This window comes from Acomys russatus, chromosome 5, assembly GCF_903995435.1.
Source record: "Acomys russatus chromosome 5, mAcoRus1.1, whole genome shotgun sequence".
Classification (NCBI taxonomy): domain Eukaryota; kingdom Metazoa; phylum Chordata; class Mammalia; order Rodentia; family Muridae; genus Acomys; species Acomys russatus.
The window spans coordinates 76,228,598-76,251,094 of NC_067141.1; the positions used below are offsets into that span (position 1 = coordinate 76,228,598).

The 22,497-nt window shown below is 45.4% G+C and overlaps 1 protein-coding gene across 1 annotated transcript in view; it reads left to right on the forward strand.

The window, feature by feature from the left end:
* The window catches only part of Trub1 (TruB pseudouridine synthase family member 1), a 40,853-nt gene that overhangs the window by 10,454 nt on the left and 7,902 nt on the right, over window positions 1–22,497 (forward strand). Inside the window, exons 3-4 of the mRNA XM_051146855.1 lie at window positions 934–989; window positions 13,288–13,369. Coding sequence (XP_051002812.1) covers window positions 934–989; window positions 13,288–13,369 — 138 coding nt within the window. The remainder of the gene's footprint in view (window positions 1–933; window positions 990–13,287; window positions 13,370–22,497) is intronic.

Here is a 22,497-nt window from a genome sequence, read left to right on the forward strand (position 1 = left end):
AGGCGGTTTGGTTTGAGCTTCAGCCCCACCTCATACTTCTCCGGCCTCAAGAAGCCGGGCGACATTCTTAGTGTCTGCAGGCCTCGGCTTTGTTGTGTCTGAGGTAGAGAGGGCCGTGGTGAACGAGAAGGTGGGCACTAAATCTGAGCTGCTGTGGATGCCGCCGGTCATCCTCTTCAGCTGTCAGCCCTTCTCCTGTTTCCTCTGGACTCTGACTTGTAGCGGTACACTGTGTTCTGATGGTAAATACTGGGATCCTTACAACAAAACTGCCCGCTTTTATATATATATAAAAAACCCATCAGATCCTCTCTGCTCTCCGTGGTGAGCTGTGGCGTGTAGGATAAGAAATGTTTGAGACGGAAGGCATGGCAGCGGCCGCGCTGTGGGTGGCTGCTCTGGGCCGAGGCACTTGGTTCTGTGGGCCCTCACTCCAGCTGTAGTTTTCTCTCTGTTGGGCTCATTAACCGTGTTTTTCTTTTCTTGATTGTGTACTGCCTGCTACTAATCATCCTTAATGGTTCGTTAGCTAGGATGATGGCTTTTGCTTTGTTTAGTAATGAATCCTGTCAGGATTTCATCAGCACTTGAACATGGCTAATTGTACCATGTATTTTTTATGGTACCCATATAAAGTCCCAGCGCATCCGTGGAGACAGCTCTGAATATTCATCTTCTGATTGGCTGGGATGAGGCATTTGCTGTGTTTAATATTTGGGGATGAGCAGATATTATTTTTTTTCCTTTTTCTGTTCAGAATTTCTCAGTTGCCTGACACCATCTAACTGGATAAATAGGAGCCCCAAATCCTGTTAAATGTACATTCTTAATAACCTTGCACTACAGAGGCCACTAAATTATGAACAAGATATGCCGATATTTGATGAATTTCGTTTTCAGAATAGAGTGTCAAAACATTTCTTTCTTTCATAGTGGTTGGGATTGGAAGAGGAACAAAAATGCTGACCAGTATGTTGTCGGGGTCCAAGGTAAGACTGTCACGATGCTTTTCTTCTTTGATGTGTTTCTCAGTGATTGTCTCACTTTTCTATTGCTGTGACAAACCACCCTGAGCCAGGCAAGTTATAGAGGAGTCTAATCGAACCAGAGTTCCGGAAGGTCAGAGTCTATGATGGTGGAACAATGGTGACAGGCAGACGGAGCAGCAGCTGACAGCTCTCATCTCAAACCACAAGCACGAGGCAGAGAGCATGCTGGGAATGGCATGTGTCGTTTGAAACTTCAAAGCTGACAACCAGTGACACACCACCTCCAGCAAGGCCACACTTCCTAATCCTTCCCAAACAGTTCCACCAACTGAAGGCCACGTGCTCAAACATATGGGGGCCATTCTCACCAAACCACCACAGTGACCTACATGTCATTACTTTAAAAAAGAAAGAGGTATGGAGAGACGGCTCAGAGGTTAAGAGCACCACCTGCTCTTCCAAAGGTCCTGAGTTCAATTCCCATCAACCACATGGTGGCTCATAACCATCTATAATGAGATCTGGTGCTCTTTTCTGGTATGCAGGTGTACATGCAGGCAGAACACTATACTTAATAAATAAATAAATCTTTAAAAATAAATAAATGAAGAAAAAAGAAAAAAGAAAGGAAGAAAGAAACCCAGTGTTTGTTGCTCTTGCTAAGGACCTAGGTTCAGTTCCTAGCACCTGTGTGATGGTCACAACAAACCATAACTCCAGTTCCAAGGGACCTGACACCCTCTGTTGACTTTTGAGGACAACAGGTGCTCATGTATGCTCATACATGCATGCAGACAAACCATTCATAGACATTAAAAAACAAAACAAAAACTAAAATTCCTCAACTGTAATAAACACATTGCCAGATGTGGTTGGTGGCCCAGAACTGTAATTCCAGGACTTGGCATGCTGACATAGGAATATTGCAAGTTCAAAGCCAGCCTCAACTACATAGAGAACCTTATCTCAAAAATAAAAAAATAAATAAAGTATAATTTACATGGTCAAGTGTCTTTCTTATCCATCACAATGCCTGTAAACACAAGGCTATAACTCAAACAATTAGACTAAAAATATTTTAAATTTAAGTCTAATTTTAATTTTATATCTAAAAATTTAAATATATCTAAATTTATATTAAATATTTAATATAAATATATATTTATTTAATATATAAATCTATAATCTAAATTAAAATTAAAATCTAAATTCTACATTTAGATTTCCTTTTTCTTTATTTTAGTTTTGTACATATACATTTATATTATTATACATATATACAATAGATTACCTATGGCAAGAAGAACCATGACACAATCAGTAATTACATACATGTTACATTCTTAGTGTTTTGGCTATTTGTATTTGGCAGTCTTGAAGAAGACATCTTTCCTATCTTGGTGCATCTAAATTTCTGAATGTAAATCAATCTCCATCACATATTGTCATTATCAACTTAAAACATCTATCTAGACCTAAAAACATCTTAACCCCTAAACAATTAAGCTTCATTGTAAAACTAAGCTACCTGGTCTTCCACTCCATCAGAGACTTGAGAAGGAATAAACTTGATTACCTGAGTATGCCAGGAGTGCAGGTTAGCAGCTTTCCAAATGAGAAGATGATAGAGACAGTTTGCTACCTGAATCTTCACCCCAAACTCTCTATAACGTTGGAGCATCTTCAGCCTTCTGGCCCAGATATCTGACAGACATATTTGTGAGGCAGGAGCTATTGAGGACTTGCTTACCCTGTCTTGGCAGAGTCTGGCCATTGACTCTGCCTGCATCCACGCTTGCCTATTTTTTAGGCAGAATTCTGTCTGTGGTAGAGATGAGGACATTTTGCCCAGTGGCTTGTTTGCCACATTTGAAACCATCTCCATAAGGAGGTTCTTAGATGCTCATTATATTTAGGTTTCTTTCTTTCTTTCTTTTTTTTTTTTTGCCATGCAAATTTGAGACTTTGAGTTTATTAACTTTAGGTAATAATAATTTTAAAAGTACAGTAGGGTCTCATAAAAATATGTAAAATATATAATAAAGAAAACCGATCAGGGTCAAACAGCTGATATACAATAGCAGTTAACGAGGAGCCTAGAGATCAATGAATTGCTCTCAGCAACACACTTGCTTTTGTTTTGGTTAATACAGTCCCATTTATGTACCCCTAACTGGCCTTATATTCACTGGTGAATGCTGGTTTTATTGCTTTCCCTAGACACAAAAACAGATAAATGCACATAATTTTTTAAAAATAATGCTCAGTATTACCTTGAAGTTTGCAAACGCTAAGATTACTGTAAATTCTGACATTTGCCTAAATGTGATTGGTTTATTTTTCTATTTTAAGACAGGATCTTAACTATGTGTCTCTGGCTTGGCCTGGAACTTGCTGTGTAGACCAGGTTACCCTCAAACATCTATATCTCCCAAATATTGGGATTAAGGTTTGCCACCAACTCAACACCTGACATTATATGGTGAATTTGCAAACACCTGGAAACTAGTACTTAGGAGTTGATAATGTGTGCTCCAGTCAGACTCCTTTCAGACTGAAATACAAATCAATAGGTACTGCTAACAGCTAGTTCAAACTAATCTGCTCTTATATTTAGGTTTCTTAACATGTGATATTTCTTAGCTGAAAAGAAGTTATAGACTATAAATTCTACTGGAGGATTCTCTGTGTGTGTGTATGTGTGTGTATGTCTATGTATTTGTGTGTATGTCTGTGTCTGTCTATATGTATGTGTGTCTGTGTATCTCTGTGTGTGTCTGTGTCTGTTTCTGTGTGTCTGTGTGTGTCTACATGTGTGTGTGTCTGTGTCTGTCTCTGTGTGTGTGTCTGTGTCTGTATGTGTCTATGTGTGTCTGTGTGCACGTGTGTACATGCACATGCTAGTGCTACCATGCCTGCTCGTCACAGGCTCTGGGAATGTAGACATAGTGTTTACATGGCAAATGCTTTACCCACTGAGCTCTTATTTCTAGTCCTGAGAGGTTTTTGTTTTTGTTTTTAGTCGTGGGATTTTTAAAAAACAGGACCATTTTGTTAACTACGTACTTTTGAATGAAAACACGGTTTATTCAGTAGTTGTGAAATGAAGACACTGAGGGTTGCTGGGAAGATGGCTCAGTAGTGCAACACACAGCAGAGTGTGCCAGGCATGGCGGCATGGGCCTGGGCCCCATTGCTGGAGGGCAGAGACGTGTAGATCCAGGAGCTGGTTACCCAGTGCAGGCAGAATGCTGAACTCCAGGTTCAGTGAGGGGGGGAGGTATTCATGGACAATATTGTACTATCAACCTGTGCCAACACACACACACACACACACACACACACACACACACACACACACACGTATGTCAACCTCTGTGTCCACACACATGCATATGCCCCCCACATCCCCACATAGACTTACACACTCACACACACACACATGCCCCCCACATCCCCACATAGACTTACACACTCACACACACACATGCACAGGCTCCCCCACATCCCCACATAGACTTACACACTCACACACACACATGCCCCCCACATCCCCACATAGACTTACACACTCACACACACACATGCACATGCCCCCCACATCCCCACATAGACTTACACACTCACACACACACATGCACATGCCCCCCACATCCCCACATAGACTTACACACTCACACACACACATGCCCCCCACATCCCCACATAGACTTACACACTCACACACACACACACATGCCCCCCACATCCCCACATAGACTTACACACTCACACACACACATGCACATGCCCCCCACATCCCCACATAGACTTACACACACACACACACACATGCACATGCCCCCCACATCCCCACATAGACTTACACACTCACACACATATGCACATGCCCCTCACATCCCCACATAGACTTACACACTCACACACACATGCACATGCCCCCCACATCCCCACATAGACTTACACACTCACACACACACATGCACATGCCCCTCACATCCCCACATAGACTTACACACTCACACACATATGCACATGCCCCTCACATCCCCACATAGACTTACACACTCACACACACATGCACATGCCCCGCACATCCCCACATAGACTTACACACTCACACACACATGCACATGCCCCCCACATCCTCACATAGACTTACACACTCACACACGCACATGCCCCCCACATCCTCACATAGACTTACACACTCACACACGCACATGCCCCCCACATCCTCACATAGACTTACACACTCACACACGCACATGCCCCCCACATCCTCACATAGACTTACACACTCACACACATGCCCCCCACATCCCCACATAGACTTACACACTCACACACGCACATGTCCCCCACATCCTCACATAGACTTACACACTCACACACACACATGCACATGCCCCCCACATCCCCACATAGACTTACACACTCACACACACATGCACAGGCTCCCCCACATCCTCACATAGACTTACACACTCACACACACATGCCCCCCACATCCTCACATAGACTTATACACTCACACACATGCCCCCCACATCCGCACATGAACTTACACACTCACACACACACATGCCCCCCACATCCTCACATAGACTTACACACTCACACACACGTGCCCCCCACATCCCCACATAGACTTACACACTCACACACACACACGCACATGCTCCCCACATCCCTACATAGACTTACACACACACGGCACATACACGCACACACACACACGCACGCACACACCCCACAAACGACAGCAAGGAGTAGCCTTGACTAAACACAGAGTGCTTTTGTAGGCTCTTGGGAGGGGAGGAAGGAGCGAAGGAAGAAGTAGGAGGGACCACTGAAGAGAGAGCCAGGGTGTCATGGCTGCCAGCCTCCACAGCTGGCACCTCCCCATGTACATTAGCTGACACAATTCCTGCCCAAAAAGGTGTTAAGCGGAAGTCGTCAGTTACGAGTGGATTGAGACATCCTTCTCAAATGTCGCCACAAGCGTTTGCAGCCTGCTTCTGATGCGAGGTTTTGCCAGTTGCTTTAATTGTTTAACTATAAAATGTAAATGGTTCCAGTTCAGTAGAGGAGTGAGGGTTATACTTATTTTATATTTTACACTATTTAGTGTTTTCTAAAAGTTTTGCAATAAACATATCACTTTTGTGTCAGTAACAAAGACATATTTACACTAATAGCTTGCTCAGGCTTCTCGCCCCCCACAAGCTCAAATTAGCTGAGGTCACTGAAACATTTGCTACCCACCCGTCTGTCTCCACAGCATCATGAGCACGTGCAGTGCTCTGTGTTACTGAGGGAGCTCGCTTGTGAATTCCAGGCATGTGTGCAGAGAAGTGATGACTGAAGATGGAAACACATCTGGGTCAGGCTTTATGTGGTAGGAACCGTTTTGGTGTTCAGCTAGAAAAGCTGCTTGTCACTCAGAGCACTCAGGGGCCTCAGGTGACTGCAGCGTTTATAGAACACCCCAGGTGCATCTCGTCACAGAAACCTAATTTTGTGTTTCACAGAATTTTGGATCAGGCATAGATGTCTTGCTTTTCTTCCTATTATATGTTATGTATTTATTAAAATAAAAGTCATTTTATTTTGACCCGTGTGTTGATGACCACATTTTTGTTAGGAAACAATTAGTAGCTATTAATCGATATTCCTCACCTTGTGTCCTGCCGTGATAATATACATAACAAAAGTGTCTTCCTTTCCCTGGGCTCCGGCTCCTGGCTTTGGTCCATTTTGGTGGGCAGGCGGGAGCAAAGGCCCCTTCCACACTGCGCGAGGAAGCAGAGAGTGGCAGCTGCTTGTGCTCCGCTGGCCTGGGACCTCAGCCCATGCATGATCCAGCCTATGTTAGGGTGAATCTTCCCTCCTTACGGAACTAATCTATACAGTGCGTCACTGATGGGTCAAAGGTCTGTTCCGTCATGCTTGCAAGTCTCAAGTCGACAGTAGAGACTAGCTCCCATGTAGGTGTCGTAAACTCGCTTACGTGAGCTATAAACACAGACATCTGTATAAGCAAGCATGTTCAGGAAACAACCCCATCCTGTATATGATGTGCCTTTGCTTGTCTGAGGTACGGTCTCGTGTGGCCAAGACTGGCCTTGAGCTCCTGGTCCTCCTATCGGTACCCCTCGAGTGCTAGGATTAGGAGTGTGACCACATGTGACTATAGTCCCCCCCTCTAAGTCCCTCGTGTACTTTTGACATTTTCTTTCCAGTTCGTTTTAAAAGATGTTAGTGACTGTAGCTTCCTAAGTAGCCCTGGACTTAATGATAGAGTCTGCGCTGCTCTTTCTCTACATAAGTGTACGGACGGATTTTCATTGGCTTTGCACGCCGAGTGTAGCGTCACACCTGTGTAGAGTGTTGTTGCTTCATTTCACTCTGGGTGGCAGGTGCTCAGTTTATGTACGTGCATCTCATTGTGACCTCTTCCCCACAAGCCAGGCCACACGGGAGGCACTGCTATTCCAACATGGCTGGATGTTTTTCTGCAGCCAGGAAGCATTAGCAATGTCTTCTGCTCAGCAGCCATTCATATAGTCACTCCTGACTAACAGGCAGAGCGCTGGATTTTATGTTACTACATTCTGGCCTGGAGCTCACTGCTTCATGTGCCACCATTGGGCTCTTAAATAAAATAAAACCTTCAGGCCATCCACTATCGCTAATGTCTGTGAAGAGTGGAGGCTGTGGGGACACTAGGCTGTTTGTTCCAGTGTCTCACTCAGGGAAGGGGTTAGAGCTGAGAGGCCTACCCTGTGCCCTGTGCCCTGTGTCCTGTGTCCTGGGCCCTGTGTCCTGTATGCTGTGCCCTGTGCCCTGTGTCCTGTGTCCTGGGCCCTGTGTCCTGTATGCTGTGCCCTGTGCCCTGTGTGCTGTGTGCTGTGCCCTGTGCCTTATGCCCTGGGCCCTGGGCCCTGGGCCCTGAGCCCTTACTGGGCTTTGTATTGCCTGTGGTCTTTTTTCTCTGGAACCCTGAGTCCTTTTTGCTTTCTTCACTGCTCTTTTGAGGTTATGTGTATAATGTGTGTGAAAAGCATCTAGATTTTCTTTACAGTTCCCATTGTGCCGGGCACTTCACGTGGCATCAGGCCCTGTGTCTCTGAATATCAGGCCTGGTAGATTGTGTATTCTGTACACACCTGAAGTCAATTTCATCCAAACAAGTTCTGTTGGGAATCTTGAATACAGTTAATTTTTCTTTTCTTTTCTTTTTTCTTTCTTTCTTTCTGTTTTTAATTCCTGTAATTTCTCACACTGTAGAGAAAAACAACAGTCATCAGAAAGAAAAAGCTTTTTCTTTAAAGAAAAAAAGGGGGGGGATGACGATTTTTCTAGACAGAAATTTCACACATTGAAGGATTTTGGGTGTAGACAAATGTGGATTCAAAAATAGTTCACAAGCCAGGTGTGTGGTGGCACACACTTTTAAACCCCACATTCCAATCAGGAGGCAGAGACAGTGGATATCAAGGCCAGCATGGTCTACATAGAACATACCACGCCTACACGGTGAGACCATGTTTCAGGAAGAAAAAAAAAAGATTGGAATCCAATTAGAAGTGGGTCTGCATAAAATATAATTTATATAAAATTACTCTGGGAGACGGGACAGATGGCTGCTGTGTGATGTGCAGACGCTGGGCAGCACATGCGATTGAAGTCCCCGGTCTGATGAGGTTCCGGGGAGCTGCCTAAACAAGCTTTCTAGATGAGGACGAGAGCTGACTGCTTTGCACATGCCTTGGAGACCAAGTGCGCAGAGGAGGAGTTGAACTGTGGTGAAACTTGACTCTTATTAGCCTGGTACAGGTACGAGGCTAGCCCGCATCTACAAGGAGGCATGCCACAGTGGCCTCTCGGGCAAAGCTGGCACAACTGGAGCCGTATCATTGGCTGCAGTTCTGCATGCTGGATGTGCTCAGGAGGTGACGTTTCCCCCGGAATGCCATGTTGTAGCAGCAGCCGTGGCACTCCCGTGACAGTCAGCCAGGCTTTAAGATTTCGGCATCCGTTCAGTCTTCAGAGGCCAGTTCAGTGTGTTTCTTTCTGTGCCTTCTTAACTCTGAGATATTTCTAAGAATATGTTGAAATGTGAAGGTGGACACTGAGGAGCTGTGGAGAGCTTTTCCTTTCACAATGAAGACGTTCAAATATGGTTTTAGTCTCTAAGTTTTTGCTTTGTTTATTTTTTTCAAGATGTAGCTTCTTCTGTATCCTTGGCTGTTCTGGACTCGCTTTGTAGACCAGGCTGGCCTTGAACTCACAGAGATCTGCCTGCCTCTGCCTCCCGAGTGCTGGGATTAAAGGCCTGTGCCATTGGTTTCTAATTTTTAAAAAAATGTTCTTCATCCTAAGTAATATGCCCCGCTCCCCGCCAAGCCTTTTTTTGGTGGGGGGTGCAGTCTTGAATTGTGAACTTTCAAGGCAAGCTTGAGATGACTGGAGGGGAAAGTGATTTCAGCCAGAAGTCACAAGTCCCAAAGAGCACAAAGTTCAGTGGAATTTCTGCAGGGTTTCCGTTTGCATGCTGCAATAAATGTATGGATACTGACAGAGTTCGCAGCTCCCAGATATCCATCCAGGAGAGTAAATACCTCCAAAGCCCAGTTCTGTGTCCAGCGTAGGTGAGTGGGAAGTAGACCCCACGGGAGGGCGCTCAGCTGTGTGTGGTCCCCGTGTCATCTTGTTGGCAGTGAGCTGGAGGTTTGGTTGGTCTGGATGGCTTTTCCATGTGGCTTACAGGTACCTGAGTGATGCCAGTCTGAGGGAAAGTGAGAACAGCCATCTTGTAGACAGTCAGTTTGCCAGTGTAGCCAGGGAGTCCTGAGACGCTCTTGGTGGCTCCATTGAAATTAGCCATGTTAATTATTTTGCCTTTTTAAAAAAATTTGCAATCTCAGAATAAAACAAACAAAACCAGAATTTCTCCCAGATGTGCACTGCGATGGGAATAGAATGTATGTGCTCATTTTAAATTTCTGATAGAGGAAGTGTTGGAAGACATACTATACATGTTTGAAGTGATCACAACAGGGCTGGAGAAATGGCTCAGTGATTAAGGACATTTGTCCCACATGTAGCGGACCCACGTGCTGGCTCACAAGCATGTGTAAGTCCAACTCCAGGGCATCTGACTTCTGCTGGCAGCAGCTCTCCTGGGGGCATGTAAATGTGTGCATACAAAACACTTGTGCATATAAAATACAAATAAATCTTAATTAAAAATTTGTTGGAGCTTTTCAGTAAGTCCTGATGTACAAGTAGGGGTTCTGAACCCAATATGTAGACCTCAGGCCACCTAAAAAGAACCCACATATCGGGGGGACACAGGAGGACCCCCGTGTTCTTTGTGAGCTTCCAGCTATAGCCTAACTATCTGAAGTTAGGACAGAACTGTGGAGAAATCGCACTCACAGACACTCGTCAGGCCTGTGTATAGCTCTGCCAGCCTGGTGTTAAGCTGACGTCGTCTCTGTCCGGTAGGGAACACCAGAGCAGTAGCGCCTGCTGACTGTTATAACTTGGGGAAGGACGGATCAGTTGATGAGACATGGGAAACAGTGCATGTGTGCGGGCAGTCTGTGCCGAGCACCATGCGTGAGAGCCCAGGAAGATGAGCCACGGAGAGTGGCCCTTGTCAGGCTAGTCACACCAGGCCCCTTTCCCTCACCGGAGTTGTCGTCAGTGTCCTTCCTCTTCACGCAGTGACTCCCTAGAGCTGTAGGGTCACTGTGGGCTGTTCAGTTTGTGTCTGGGAATTTCACGCACACTGAGGACAATACCTTGTCCTTTCATAGTTCTTAGAGAATCTGGATTTAGGACAGCCGTCCACCCATTTTATGTATACCATTTATACTGACTGCATACTGTTGTCCATCTTTTGGAGGTGAGGGTTTGAAAGTTCCAGGGCATGGGAAATTAACAGAGAAATGAAAGGGTTTGGTGTTTACTGAAGAGAAGAAAATCAAGGTTGTCCACTTGGCTTGTTCCAAGGACATCCAGAACTAGAAGCCTCAATGGACGATGGACACCTGGCAAGCATAAGATGCCCACTTCAAACATGTTATATAGTGGTCTACTGTGGGTACAGTCAAAGGCACAGCGTGTAACACATCATCATGATCTTCTTAATATAGACAGTGTGTTGCCCCACCCCCACCCCACTTTGTGTTTGTGCAGGTCTGCATGCAAGTGGAAGCCTGCGATCATCCTTGGGTGCCCTTCCTCAGGAGCCACTCACCTTGGTTTTTGAGAACCCAGCACTTGCTGACTAGGTTAGCCTGGCGGGTCAGCGAGCCCTAGGGGTCCACTTGTCTCTGCTTATAGCACTGGCTTTTATGTGTGTTCTTGGTTCTCCCAGTGTAGCAGGCACTGAGCTGTCTCCCTAGTCTGCTTTGCTGCCCACAAGAACTCTGTGTTACCGTATGAGTCACTCTGGCCAGTGCTACCTCAGATCCACTCTCTGTTTTTGTGCGGTAGCAATTGCTATCCGCTGTTGACTGGGAACAGGGTTGTTGCTTTAAATCCTTGGCTTCTTCTCAGGAGGCACTTATTATTTTCCCTACTTTAAGATGAGCTGATTCTGGAGCAATTAAGATGTACTTAAGCACCTCGCCATCTGTGATGGAGCTGTAATTGCCTCCCTACCAGCTTGACTCTGAGCTTCTCCTGACCCTCATCCTCCTGTTCCATCTCCGAGGGATGGCGACTTGAGGTTGACTGCAGCAAGCTAGAGAAGCGATTGCGTGGGGAGCTGTAAGAAGCTGACTCTTGCCAGTGCTAATGCAATGTTTAAATGAAATTATTCAAATACATTGGAGACTCCGTCCCCCTGCCCCCGCCCATTTCATTTTTGATAAGAAATATGATAGGAAGGCAGCTTCATCAAAGGCCTTTTGCTGTGGTGTCTGTGCATACTTGTGGAAGCTATAATTTTTAATATTCTTTTTCATTTTTAGTCCCTTTACTAGCACTTGTTTATCATTATTAATTTGCATTTTTACACAGTACTTTGAGGTTCTGTCCCCAGACAGGGTGTCACTAATGTAGCCTACCTGGGGCTCACTAAGCAGCCCTGGCTGGCCTCGAACTCACAGACATGGGGCTGCCACTGCCTCCCAAGTGCTGGGATGGAAGGGTACAGCACTGTACCTGGCCAGAGTGTCACTTTAAGAGTCATATAAGTGAAGGTTCATGTCTCCAGGACATTATAGTCCTTTTGCCTTTCTCAGCACATCGAGTGAGGCCCCCAAGAGAAGAGTGGTGGAAAGCACGCACCGTGCCGGCGTGCCCGGAGGGAAGCGGCCCGTGCTCAGCCCTCTTAGTCTGATGAGGACTAACGTCCTTTATGGATCATGATCAGTTCTGAATAGTTTCCCTTCAGAGAGCTGTAGTGTCAGCTGTCTTTACTGAGGAAACACTGCGTTTAAGGTGCCTCTGCTGTACTTGGTGTCTAGCCTAGTGTTGCCCATTGGTTTCCAATACTTAGCTTTTTAAATGAGCAATCTCGCTACTGAGACCGGTCGTTAGTGCTTCCTGGAGTAGTGTCACATCACTATGCTTGAAGTCATCGTAGTTGTATGCCTGGTAAAATGATTGATCCTTGTGGTGCCATGTTGTATTGTCACACTGTTCTTTCCACTCTCGGGCATGTAATGTCCCTGTTCTCTGCAGAGTATCGGTTCCATAGTCCACGGGCCTTGAGCCCTGCTAAAACATGATGTGATGTGTGCATGCGAGTCAGCCCTGCCTCTCACCCTCCATCTCTAGGCTTATGCCACATGGCACCTCCACGAAGGAAATGCTCTGGAAGCAGATGTTATCCTGGACTGTTTAGGGGTAATGACAAGTCCACACATAATCAGCAGAAATCGTTTTATTTTTAGGATATTTGAAATCTATGGTTGCTTGAATGTTTGTGTGTGGGACTCATCAAACAGAGAACAGACTGTGTTTGCAGTTCCCTTAAAAACCAGAGTACCCAGTATAAAAATAGTCCAGGAAATGTGCAATAATACTATACATCTAAGCCCTAAAGCCGTTTTAATGGGCTTTGCTTTTCTTTCTCATGTTGGCTGGTGTTTGTGAATGTTTCTGGCCTCACAGATGCTTCCCACACAACAGAAATAAGCCAGCAAAGCAATTTCAGTGCCTTGTTTCCTTCACTCTGTCTCAGGCTGGCAGTGTTGGTAAGGTGTGCTTTGTTTGAAGGCATGCCGAGCAGTCCCGTGCCACTCATGGCCGCTCTTCTCATTCCCTTTCCTAGAGGTACATTGCCATCGGAGAGCTGGGGAAAGCTACCGACACACTGGATTCTACCGGGAAGATAACGGAGGAGAAGCCATACGGTAAGGAGCCTCTGAAGTGCTTTCTCCTACAATTAAAGGCGGTTCCTGTGATGGCAAATGCAGAGCACCTGGGAGACTGATGCAGGGGGATTGCAAGTTCTAGACCAGCCTGGCCACACAGAGACCCTGTCCCCAGGAGAAAAGTCACAGCAGAATCAAAAACCAATATGTCACTTGATATTTTCGGGTCTCAGAGTCCATTTCTGTAGCTTGAGCAATTTCTAAGTCCCTCGTTACATCACAGCATATGAGCCGAGAGTTAGCAAAGGCCTTAAGTGCTTCCTATAGAGTGAATGCTGGTGGTGGTCAGAGCCACGGCTCGGACTCAGGACGTTTCCCTGTGAATAGTAACAGAGCAGGGCTGTGGTCACGCTGCAGTTGGCCTGTGTCATGCCTCCACATGGCCTTTACAGCGACTTCCCAGCTGTTGGGATGAATGTGCCCGAGTTAGTGCTGGGAAAGTCTCCATGTGCCTATGTTCTGGAGTGAATAGACAGGGGAGAACCAGTCCTCTGAAGTAGAGGGAAGTCCCCAGGGCCCACCATAATTTGCCTGCTATTCTTTCCCCTACCTTAAGAAAGGGTAGATAGATGAACTGGTCTCCTAGCAACTGCACAGTGCAGGAGCTATTTCTAGTGCAGCAGTTGCCGTGTTGCGACGAGTTCACCTGCATTGTTAAGTCACCGGTTGTGAGTCATTTGCAGGCATTCTGGTTTCCCCCTGTGGTTGACATTAGCTCTTCTGGTTTGACTGCAGACAGTGCAGCGGCTGCTTCCCTGTGCTTTTGTGTTGGTTGCACTTACTCCATACTCCATGCTATGCCATAGTAGCCACACGACCTTTACCTTGTCCCAGAGGCTTCACTTGCCCTGCTACCATCTATGCCACTTAGTATCTTGTTCAGCCAATCAAGTAATATAATGGCAACCACTGATTTATTTCTGCACGTTGGATGCTGAATTATCCTTGGAGTCGTTGCTGGCGTTGGTGAACACCAGCAGAGCCTCCTTTAGCTGAGGTATAGCTGTAGTGTTCAGCCAGCGGGTTCTAGGGTGAGAGCTGCAAGGCAAGAGGCGGTACCGACGATCCGTGCACGCCAGGGGTGCTGGCGACAGTTGGTGACGCATAGATGTCACTCAGCTGAACATAGCTATAGCTAAGCTGCCCACGTCCTCATCCCCATTTGCCGAGCGTGAGCCGGAAGAGGAGCTTTTGGAACTGGTAGAGTAGGGCCGTGTGAAGATGGGCACAGCTGGCGGAGGCTTTCGTTGCCACCTGCCCTGTCCTAGCCAGGACTGGGAGCATTTCTTAGCCTCTTTGTCATCTCCAAAATAATAATGATTTAGCTTTATATTGTTGCTGAAAGGTGACAGGATGGCACCCAGACCCGTCAGGGTGCTAGGCGTGGAGCCGGGGACACCTGTATCAGAGTTGGGGCGAGTGAGTTAAAGTGCTGCCATTTATTGGGGCGGGGGGCGGCACGGGATATTTGCCTCCTAGCCTTAAGCATTTTGGAATCTTAAAAAACTCGGCCTTGCATTTGCTGATTTGTACCTTTGTGTATACTAAAGACAGCTCAGGGTTAGAGAGACGACTTGGTGGGTGAAGTGATTGCTGCCCCTGTGTGAGTACATGAGTTCTGATCCCCAGGACTCCTGTGGTGAGAGGAAGGCAGAGACAGGAAAGTCTCCAGAAGCCGTGGGCCAGCTGGTTTGGCATATGCAGCGCGGTGGCAGGCAAGGACTTGAAGCTGTCTTCTGATCTCCACATGTGTGCTGCAGCCACGTGTGCATGGATGGTCACGCGCATACATACCCCCTCACACACACGCACACATACCCCCCATGCACACGCACGCATGCACTCACACACAGACACTCACATGTATATGCATACACACTTACTGATTTTTAAACGTGAAAGAAAGCCTATTGTGTCACTGTGGTGATTTATAAAGACAAAGTATCTTTTCATGCAGCCCCGGAGAGAGGCATCTGTCAAACAGTTTCTTGAGCAATGTTTGAGACCTGCAGGTGACAGCTCCAGACATTCTTTGCAGATTGGTAGGATTTTTCCATTTCCTTCAGTAAATTATCAAATATTTGCTATCTCATGCCACAGTGGGCACCAAGGACAAGATAAAGGAGCCTCAAATCTACTTTCTGCCTAGTGAGAAGCTGTTTCCAGCCCGCTGAAGCCAGTATTTCCTGCGCCTTTAGTGGTATCTTGAAGCACTGGACCTGTCTACATACACATATATTTAAAACCAACATAATGCAGTACATAGACTGTAAAAAAGGAGCAATTTACAGTATACTGATATGCAAACGCAGGCGCTCGGCCTGCAAGGGCTCCAGGAAGTAGCATATATGACCTGTTGGCTGTGATGGGACGCAGACGTGCTGTCAGCAGCTCAGTGCATGTAAAGCTAGCAGAGCGCTTTGTTCTGAACTGTAAGATGAAGTTCTAGCGGGCTCCTTATGCTGACACGTGTTTGTATTTAAGCGTCGTTGTTAGGAACTTCTATAGAGTGAGCAACAGATAAACTCACAGTTCAGTTCATTATTGCAAAGCAAACACCTGGGTGAAGGAACAGGTGTCTGGAGCCCCCCTCCCCTGCCCGTGTGAGTCTGCACCCTTCCTCCTTTTCCCAAGGTAGACTCTAATGCCGCATTCAGGTGAGAGAGAGGTCTACACAGTATGTGTTCTTCTGTGGTTGGATTCCCCTGTGTGCATACATGAGATTTATTCATGATTTTGCCCATAATCTTATATTGAAGGTTTTTTTTGTTTTTGTTTTTTGTTTTTTTGGGGGGGGGTCTTTTTTAGACAGGGTTTCTCTGTGTAGCCTTGGCTGTCCTGGACTCCTGGACTCACTTTGTAGACCAGGCTGGCCTCAAACTCACAGAGATCCTCCTGCCTCTGCCTCCGGGGTGCTAGGATTAAAGGCGTGGCCACCACGCCTTATATACCACTTTACCCACACATTTGTAACATACACAACACATTATTTTTTAAAAAATACTTACATGTTTATTTTATGTGTATGTGAGTTCCTGCTTGTGTGTGTGCACGAGTGCATACAAGCACCACGTGTGGGCATGGGTTACAGGCAGTTGTGAGCTACCATGTGGGTGCTGGGAACCAAATCTAGGTCCTCTGCAAGAGCAGCAAGTGCTTTAACCACTGAGCCCTGTCTCCTGCCGCATGCATTCGTGTTTGTTTTCACAGGGCAGTGGATCCAGACCCTCCTGTGTGGAGACAGGCACTGTTGTCCCTGAGCTGCTGCTGTTAAGAGACATGTGTTGTTCCCGGCTTGGAATTTCACAGAATAAAACTATGTTGTGCTCATTTCTCTTGTGTCAGACCCTTAAGAGTTGTTAGGTCACAGGGCAGTCATGTGTTTAACTCACTGGAAATGGTGAACAAATTTTCCAGAGTTGCTGTGTTTCCACCACAGTCTGTGAGCTCCATGTGGCTCATGTCGTGTGACAGCGTGTTTTACTTCCCGCATGCCCATGAGTGGGCAACGGTGCCCTGACACCATGGTGGTTTTGGCTGGGGTGGGGCAGGACAGTCCCTTAGCGGATCTGTGAACCTTCTGTTTGGGTGTCACCTACTGCTCTGTCTAGTTAGTTGTCTCACTAATAAAGAACTCATGTCCCCCTGCATGCTCACACATGCGTATACACACACACACACACACACACACACACACACACACACACACACACTATTTTTAAGCAAGAAAATATTTTTCTATGTTCTAGAAATGTTTTTGCTTTTCGTCTGACATTCCATGTGCACTCCATCGCTTTCCGTTTGTGGATATCCAGCTGGCCCTGCTCTCTCTCCCTTATTAACTGTCAGAGACAAAGTGCCTTAGCAGGCATGGGCTTGCCTGGAGTCTGCACTGTCACCGCAGTAAGTTGGTCCATCCTTGTCTCAACATCAAAAGATCTGTTACCTTAGAGGGAAAAAGATCTTCCCTTCCCACCTTATTTATTACAGATTCTTCCTTTTAAAAAATAGCTGTTTTGTCAAAGGAAGTTACTTTTTTTTTCCTTTTTGATAAAATTTGGTTTGCTTTTAAATCGTGAACAGAAAGTGATTTTGGGGAGGTGCTGGGGACTGGCGCGATCGTGCAGTAACCATGGCTGCCCTGGGCTCATGAATGGTACAGGACAGTCTTGTCATGTCCAGAAGACATGAGGCTTCTCTCCAAATTGTTTTATCTTGTTTTCTTCATATTCAAGTGTTTCTGGAGTTGACTCAGGGTGGTTGGCGTGTGCTGTATGTTGGATCTGACAGGTGGAGAGTTAGGGTGTTACTTCCATGTTTATGAGGGATAGTACCTTGTGTTTGTTTTTTTCTCCCCATCCCCCACTTTGCCCTCCTGAGGTTCTGACTGTGCCCAAGAGTTTAAGGCTGGCATTACCGTTGTGGCATTGCAGCAGGACCAGGCCGTCACTGCGGCCTCTGAGCTGTGCCCTGGGCCCTGTTCTTCTTGCCTTTCCTATTTCCTAGAAGTATTTGTGTCCAGTTGAAATTACTTCTTTTTCTAATATTTGGTAGTGCTTACTGGTAACTTCTCTGAGATGTGCTTTTATAAGGAAAGCTTCAACTCAAGAATTTTTAAAGCTCACTGTCTGATGCACTAGTGTTCACTTCATCACCCTGTTGTTTCTCCCCATGGACTTGTCTACTGTGTCTAAAATTGCAAACTTCATAGGTGTAAAGTTGTCCATAATGTCCCTCATGATCCTTTTATTTTGACATAATATTGAACTTTATAAAATTGTAAGAAAAGAGTAAGGAACTTTTCCCCATCAGCTAAGAGCAAGCTCGGCCAGCATGCCCTGCCCCACATGGCCCTTGGTTATCTTGCTCCACTGGGAGTTAATTTTTGTACATAATCTCAAGACGGGCTCCCAGAGGAGTGCTTGCGTGCATGCACACACACGTATGCACAGTGGGTATTGAATTATTTCAGCTTCAGTCTTTGAAAGGCTGTATGTTCTCTACATACCTTTGAGTCTGTCAAAGCCAGTTGCCATGTGTACCTGCTTTTCTTCTAGATTCTTCATTGTTGCCCCTTTATCTGTTTGCCTGTTTTTATACCAGTTCTGTTTTGATGATGAAAACTTTATAATAAGTATTGAAATCAGAGATTGTTAGTATTCTGACTTATTTTCATTATTTTTTCTTTGCATTTCTATATGAGCTTTTGAGTAGGTCTCCCCCCTCCCTCTGTGTGTGTGTGTGTGTGTGTGTGTGTGTGTGTCCCTGTCTGTCTCACTCTCTCCTCCCTTCCTCTCTCTGTATGTTTCTTTCTCTCTGTTTCTGTTTCATCCACCACCACTGCAGACCAGATGTGTGTGCACACTTCTGAGATTTCTACCTTTAGTTGATTCTATTTACCAGTTTGTAGAGAACTGACAATGTCGAGTCTCCCAACCCATGACCCAAGATCAGCTCTTTGTTTTGGTCTTTGGTTTTGGCAGCCACACATCATAGTTTTCAGTGTGCTCATTTGTTTTCTTGGGCTTTTAGAATTTCTGTGTTTCCTGTTGTGATGCTCTGGATAAGAGTCAACTGCTTACTGTTGCTATATGGAAATGGAGTTGATTTTATGTCTTGCGTTGTTCAGCCATATTAAGTGCATCTATACTAACTGCTTTTTGTTTAGATCCTTGTTAGGATGAGACTAGACTTTTTCAGACCTCTGCTGGTGCCTCATAGCTTTTTTGAATCTATGTTGAGAGTCTAAGGTGTTCAATAATTCCTTCTGCATGTTAGAATTCAGATCATTGTAAGAACTGTTGACAGTAGCTATGTCTTAATGTTATACAGAGTCATTGTATGTATGTATGGCTTAGAACTCAACCAGGTTGCAGACATCCTACCACATCTCTCATTGTGTAGGTGCCCCAAATTATGGGCTGTTCCTGATTCCTCACCCACTGACCTGCTCAGTAAAATCCCTGATCTTTATCTGGGAGTCCTCTGTCTGCCATCCCAGGCAGAAGCACATTTTAAGGTGTTTGCCTTTTTCTCCTTCTCCCAGAGATTATAGTCCCTGCTACCTGCTCTGTAGTGGCCAGAGTCAGTGCTTGCGGGAGGTTTGGGTGGCTTAGCAGCTGCAGTGTAGCAAAACTGCAGTAATGCCTTGGTGTGGAGGAGCATTGCACTCAGCTCCACGGTTCTGCTTTTAGCTCTGCAATTCAGGTAACAATTGCTGTGCTGTGTATGTGGAAGGATCGATGCACACTGTAAGCGAGCAGTGACTGCTTAGCTTGTTCATACACATGTTGATTTTATGGGGATGCAGGTGTGTGTGTGTGTGTGTGTGTGTGTGTGTGTGTGTGTGTGTGTTTTGCTGGGGGTTGAACTCAGGACCCTTTTTCATGTTAGGCAAATGCTTTACCACAGAGCTACAACCCAAGTCTAGAGAGTGGTTTTTTTAAAAGTGCAGTTCAAATGAATGCTTTTACATTGGTGGCTCATTATTTTACTGAACAAGGAATGAAATGTTCGGGTCCCTTTGCACTTGTGCTGCACCTCTCTTCTCTGGGCTCATCACTGGGTTTCCATAACCTTGATGTGGAAATGTTTTTCTGCATTTTTAAGATCTTATGGTGGTAGCATTGTTTAATTATGGAACAGCTGTTTGATTGGCCAACACTAGGCTTTAGATGCAGCGAGCATGCTTCCCGACTTACACGTGAGCCATGAGCTCGCTTTTATTATAAAATAACCTGCTCAGTAGGCTTTCTGTCTGGCCGTCCTAACACTGGGTAAATGGCTGGCCTAGGTGACTTTTAAATGCCCTTCAACCTGGAGATTCTATTACGCTGAGCAAATTAAATTTCAGCAAGACCGTCTGGAGTGCCATCTTTATAGTGTGCGTTATCTCAGAAGAAAAACTGTCTTTGTCTTCAAAGCCCAAGATTTTGTTGGTGAGCTAATAGCTCCGCACGCTGTGGGAAAGGGCAGAATGAACAGCACAGACCACAGATGCCTGAGCTCTGAAGGATAGTGGCAAGGTGCATGTTTCAGGAGTGTGTGTGTGTGTGTGTGTGTGTGTGTGTGTCTGTGTGTCTGTGTGTCTGTGTGTATGTCTGTATGTGTGTGTCTGTATGTGAGTGTGTGTATATGTGTGTCTGTATGTGTGTGTGTGTTTGTGTCTGTATGTGTGTCTGTGTGTGTGTGCATGTATGTGTGTCCATGAAAGAAAGCCACCAAAGTAGAACAAAGGTGAGCATGTCCACAGGGAAGGAGAGCCTGAAAGGAGTGGAGAGCCATTTAATCTTGTTTTGAATTGCCTGGTTAAGTTAATTGCCTGGGAGTAGGAGTTTTGCCAACTGTGGCATTTTGTTCATCAAGTCCAGCCCAGTGGTAGCATGGGGCACCTAGACTTGGCAAGCTTGGATTAGCATAACTAAGGTGCTACCTGTAATGTCACAGTAGAGTAAAACTTTGCGTGGGGAAGTCCTCACCGGACTCTGAGCCACATCTCTGCAGTGCTGCAGGTGAGGTCTGCGGTGCTGGAGGCCTAGAGGCCGTCGCTCCTCCTGTCTGAGCCTTGTTTGTGTTTAGCTCAAGGTCACAGTGAGGCTAAGACTGTCTTGCTGGGTACACACAGTATTCCCCGATGTCCTTTAAGTTTTACCATGGTGTTGGAACAAGTCAGGGCATGATATTTTTGTTTTAATATTTTTTCAAATAAAATCAAATGTACATTTGCCTAAAAAGCTTAAAATTTCTGCAAAATACTAAACACATTGACTATGATCTAAATGAGTTATAGAATATTTCCAAGGCATGGTTGGTTCTTAAAATAGATAGAAAGATTCATCTACAAACATGAAAACCCAAACCCTGGCTTGTGTGGGACCTGTCACATCTGCAGGCACAGAGCTGTCATAATGCTGCACCTTTCTGTTGGGTGCGCCAGACAGAGCCTGGGAACGTGCTGCGTGTGAAAAGCCTTACATAGAAGTCTATTCAAATCTGCTGGGATCCACCTTTAAAAATGCTTAGTAAGCATGCCGAAGTCCTTGCTGTGTGTTCCATTTCTGTACTGGTTTGTTTAAGCTGACCAAGAATAATCATTTAAAACTGGAGAGAAGACCCCAGAGCAGACACGGGTGAGGAGACGATCAATAGCCCTGCGTGGAGACAGGTAAATGTGCACATAGGAGATTTATTCCACAGCACAGAGCAGTTTCAGATTCTCTCAAGTGGAATGCAGAGTGCAGCTGTTTCCTCTGCTGTAGCAGACACTCAGACACTGAGCCTAGAGAAATGAAGTGCAGGGGTGCGGCATCCCTTGCCTGCCCTTTGATCACCCTGTATTGATTCTGTAGGGCTGTGCCTGTAGCTAATTTCATATCTTTCTTGGATTTTCTAAATATTCCATTAGAATCACCCAATATGATGCATTATTTTTAAATGGGGAAATAACTGGGTTAGCATGGGAATTGAACTAGGAAATTAAGCTCTATTAAAAAAAATAACAATTTATTTTCATCTCAATATGTATTTCATTCTTTTCAACAAGGTGGCATTTGGCCTATAGGACATACATGGAGCTTTATGATGTCTTTATTCTTTCTCTCTATCTATCATCTATCATCTGTCTGTCTGTCTGTCTATCTATCTATCATCTATCTGTTGTCTATCTATATCTATCTATCTATCTATCTATCTATCTATCTATCTATCTATCTATCTATCATCTGTCTGTCTGTCTTTATTTTTTTGCATGTCTAACTACACCATACATGAACTAGGTGGTGGGATCAGGCCTCAAATAAGAATCCTAGAGTAAGTGAGGGTCCGTGACATGACAGAAGGTGTGCGCACATTCACCTAATTCACGTGGCTGTGCTTAGAGCTGGGCAGGTGGCAAACTCAACTTTTACTTTTTGAAACTCTGAGTTTTTATTTTATTTTTTAATTTGTTGCAGTTTTTAGTTTGCTTTGTTTTAACTTTGTATTGATTCTTTGTGAGTTTCACATCATGCACCCCAGCCCCCATCTCCCCTTCCTCTCTGCCCTTGCAGCCTCCCCCCAAAATAAGACACACACACACACTAAACAAACAAACAAACCAAAGCACAGGC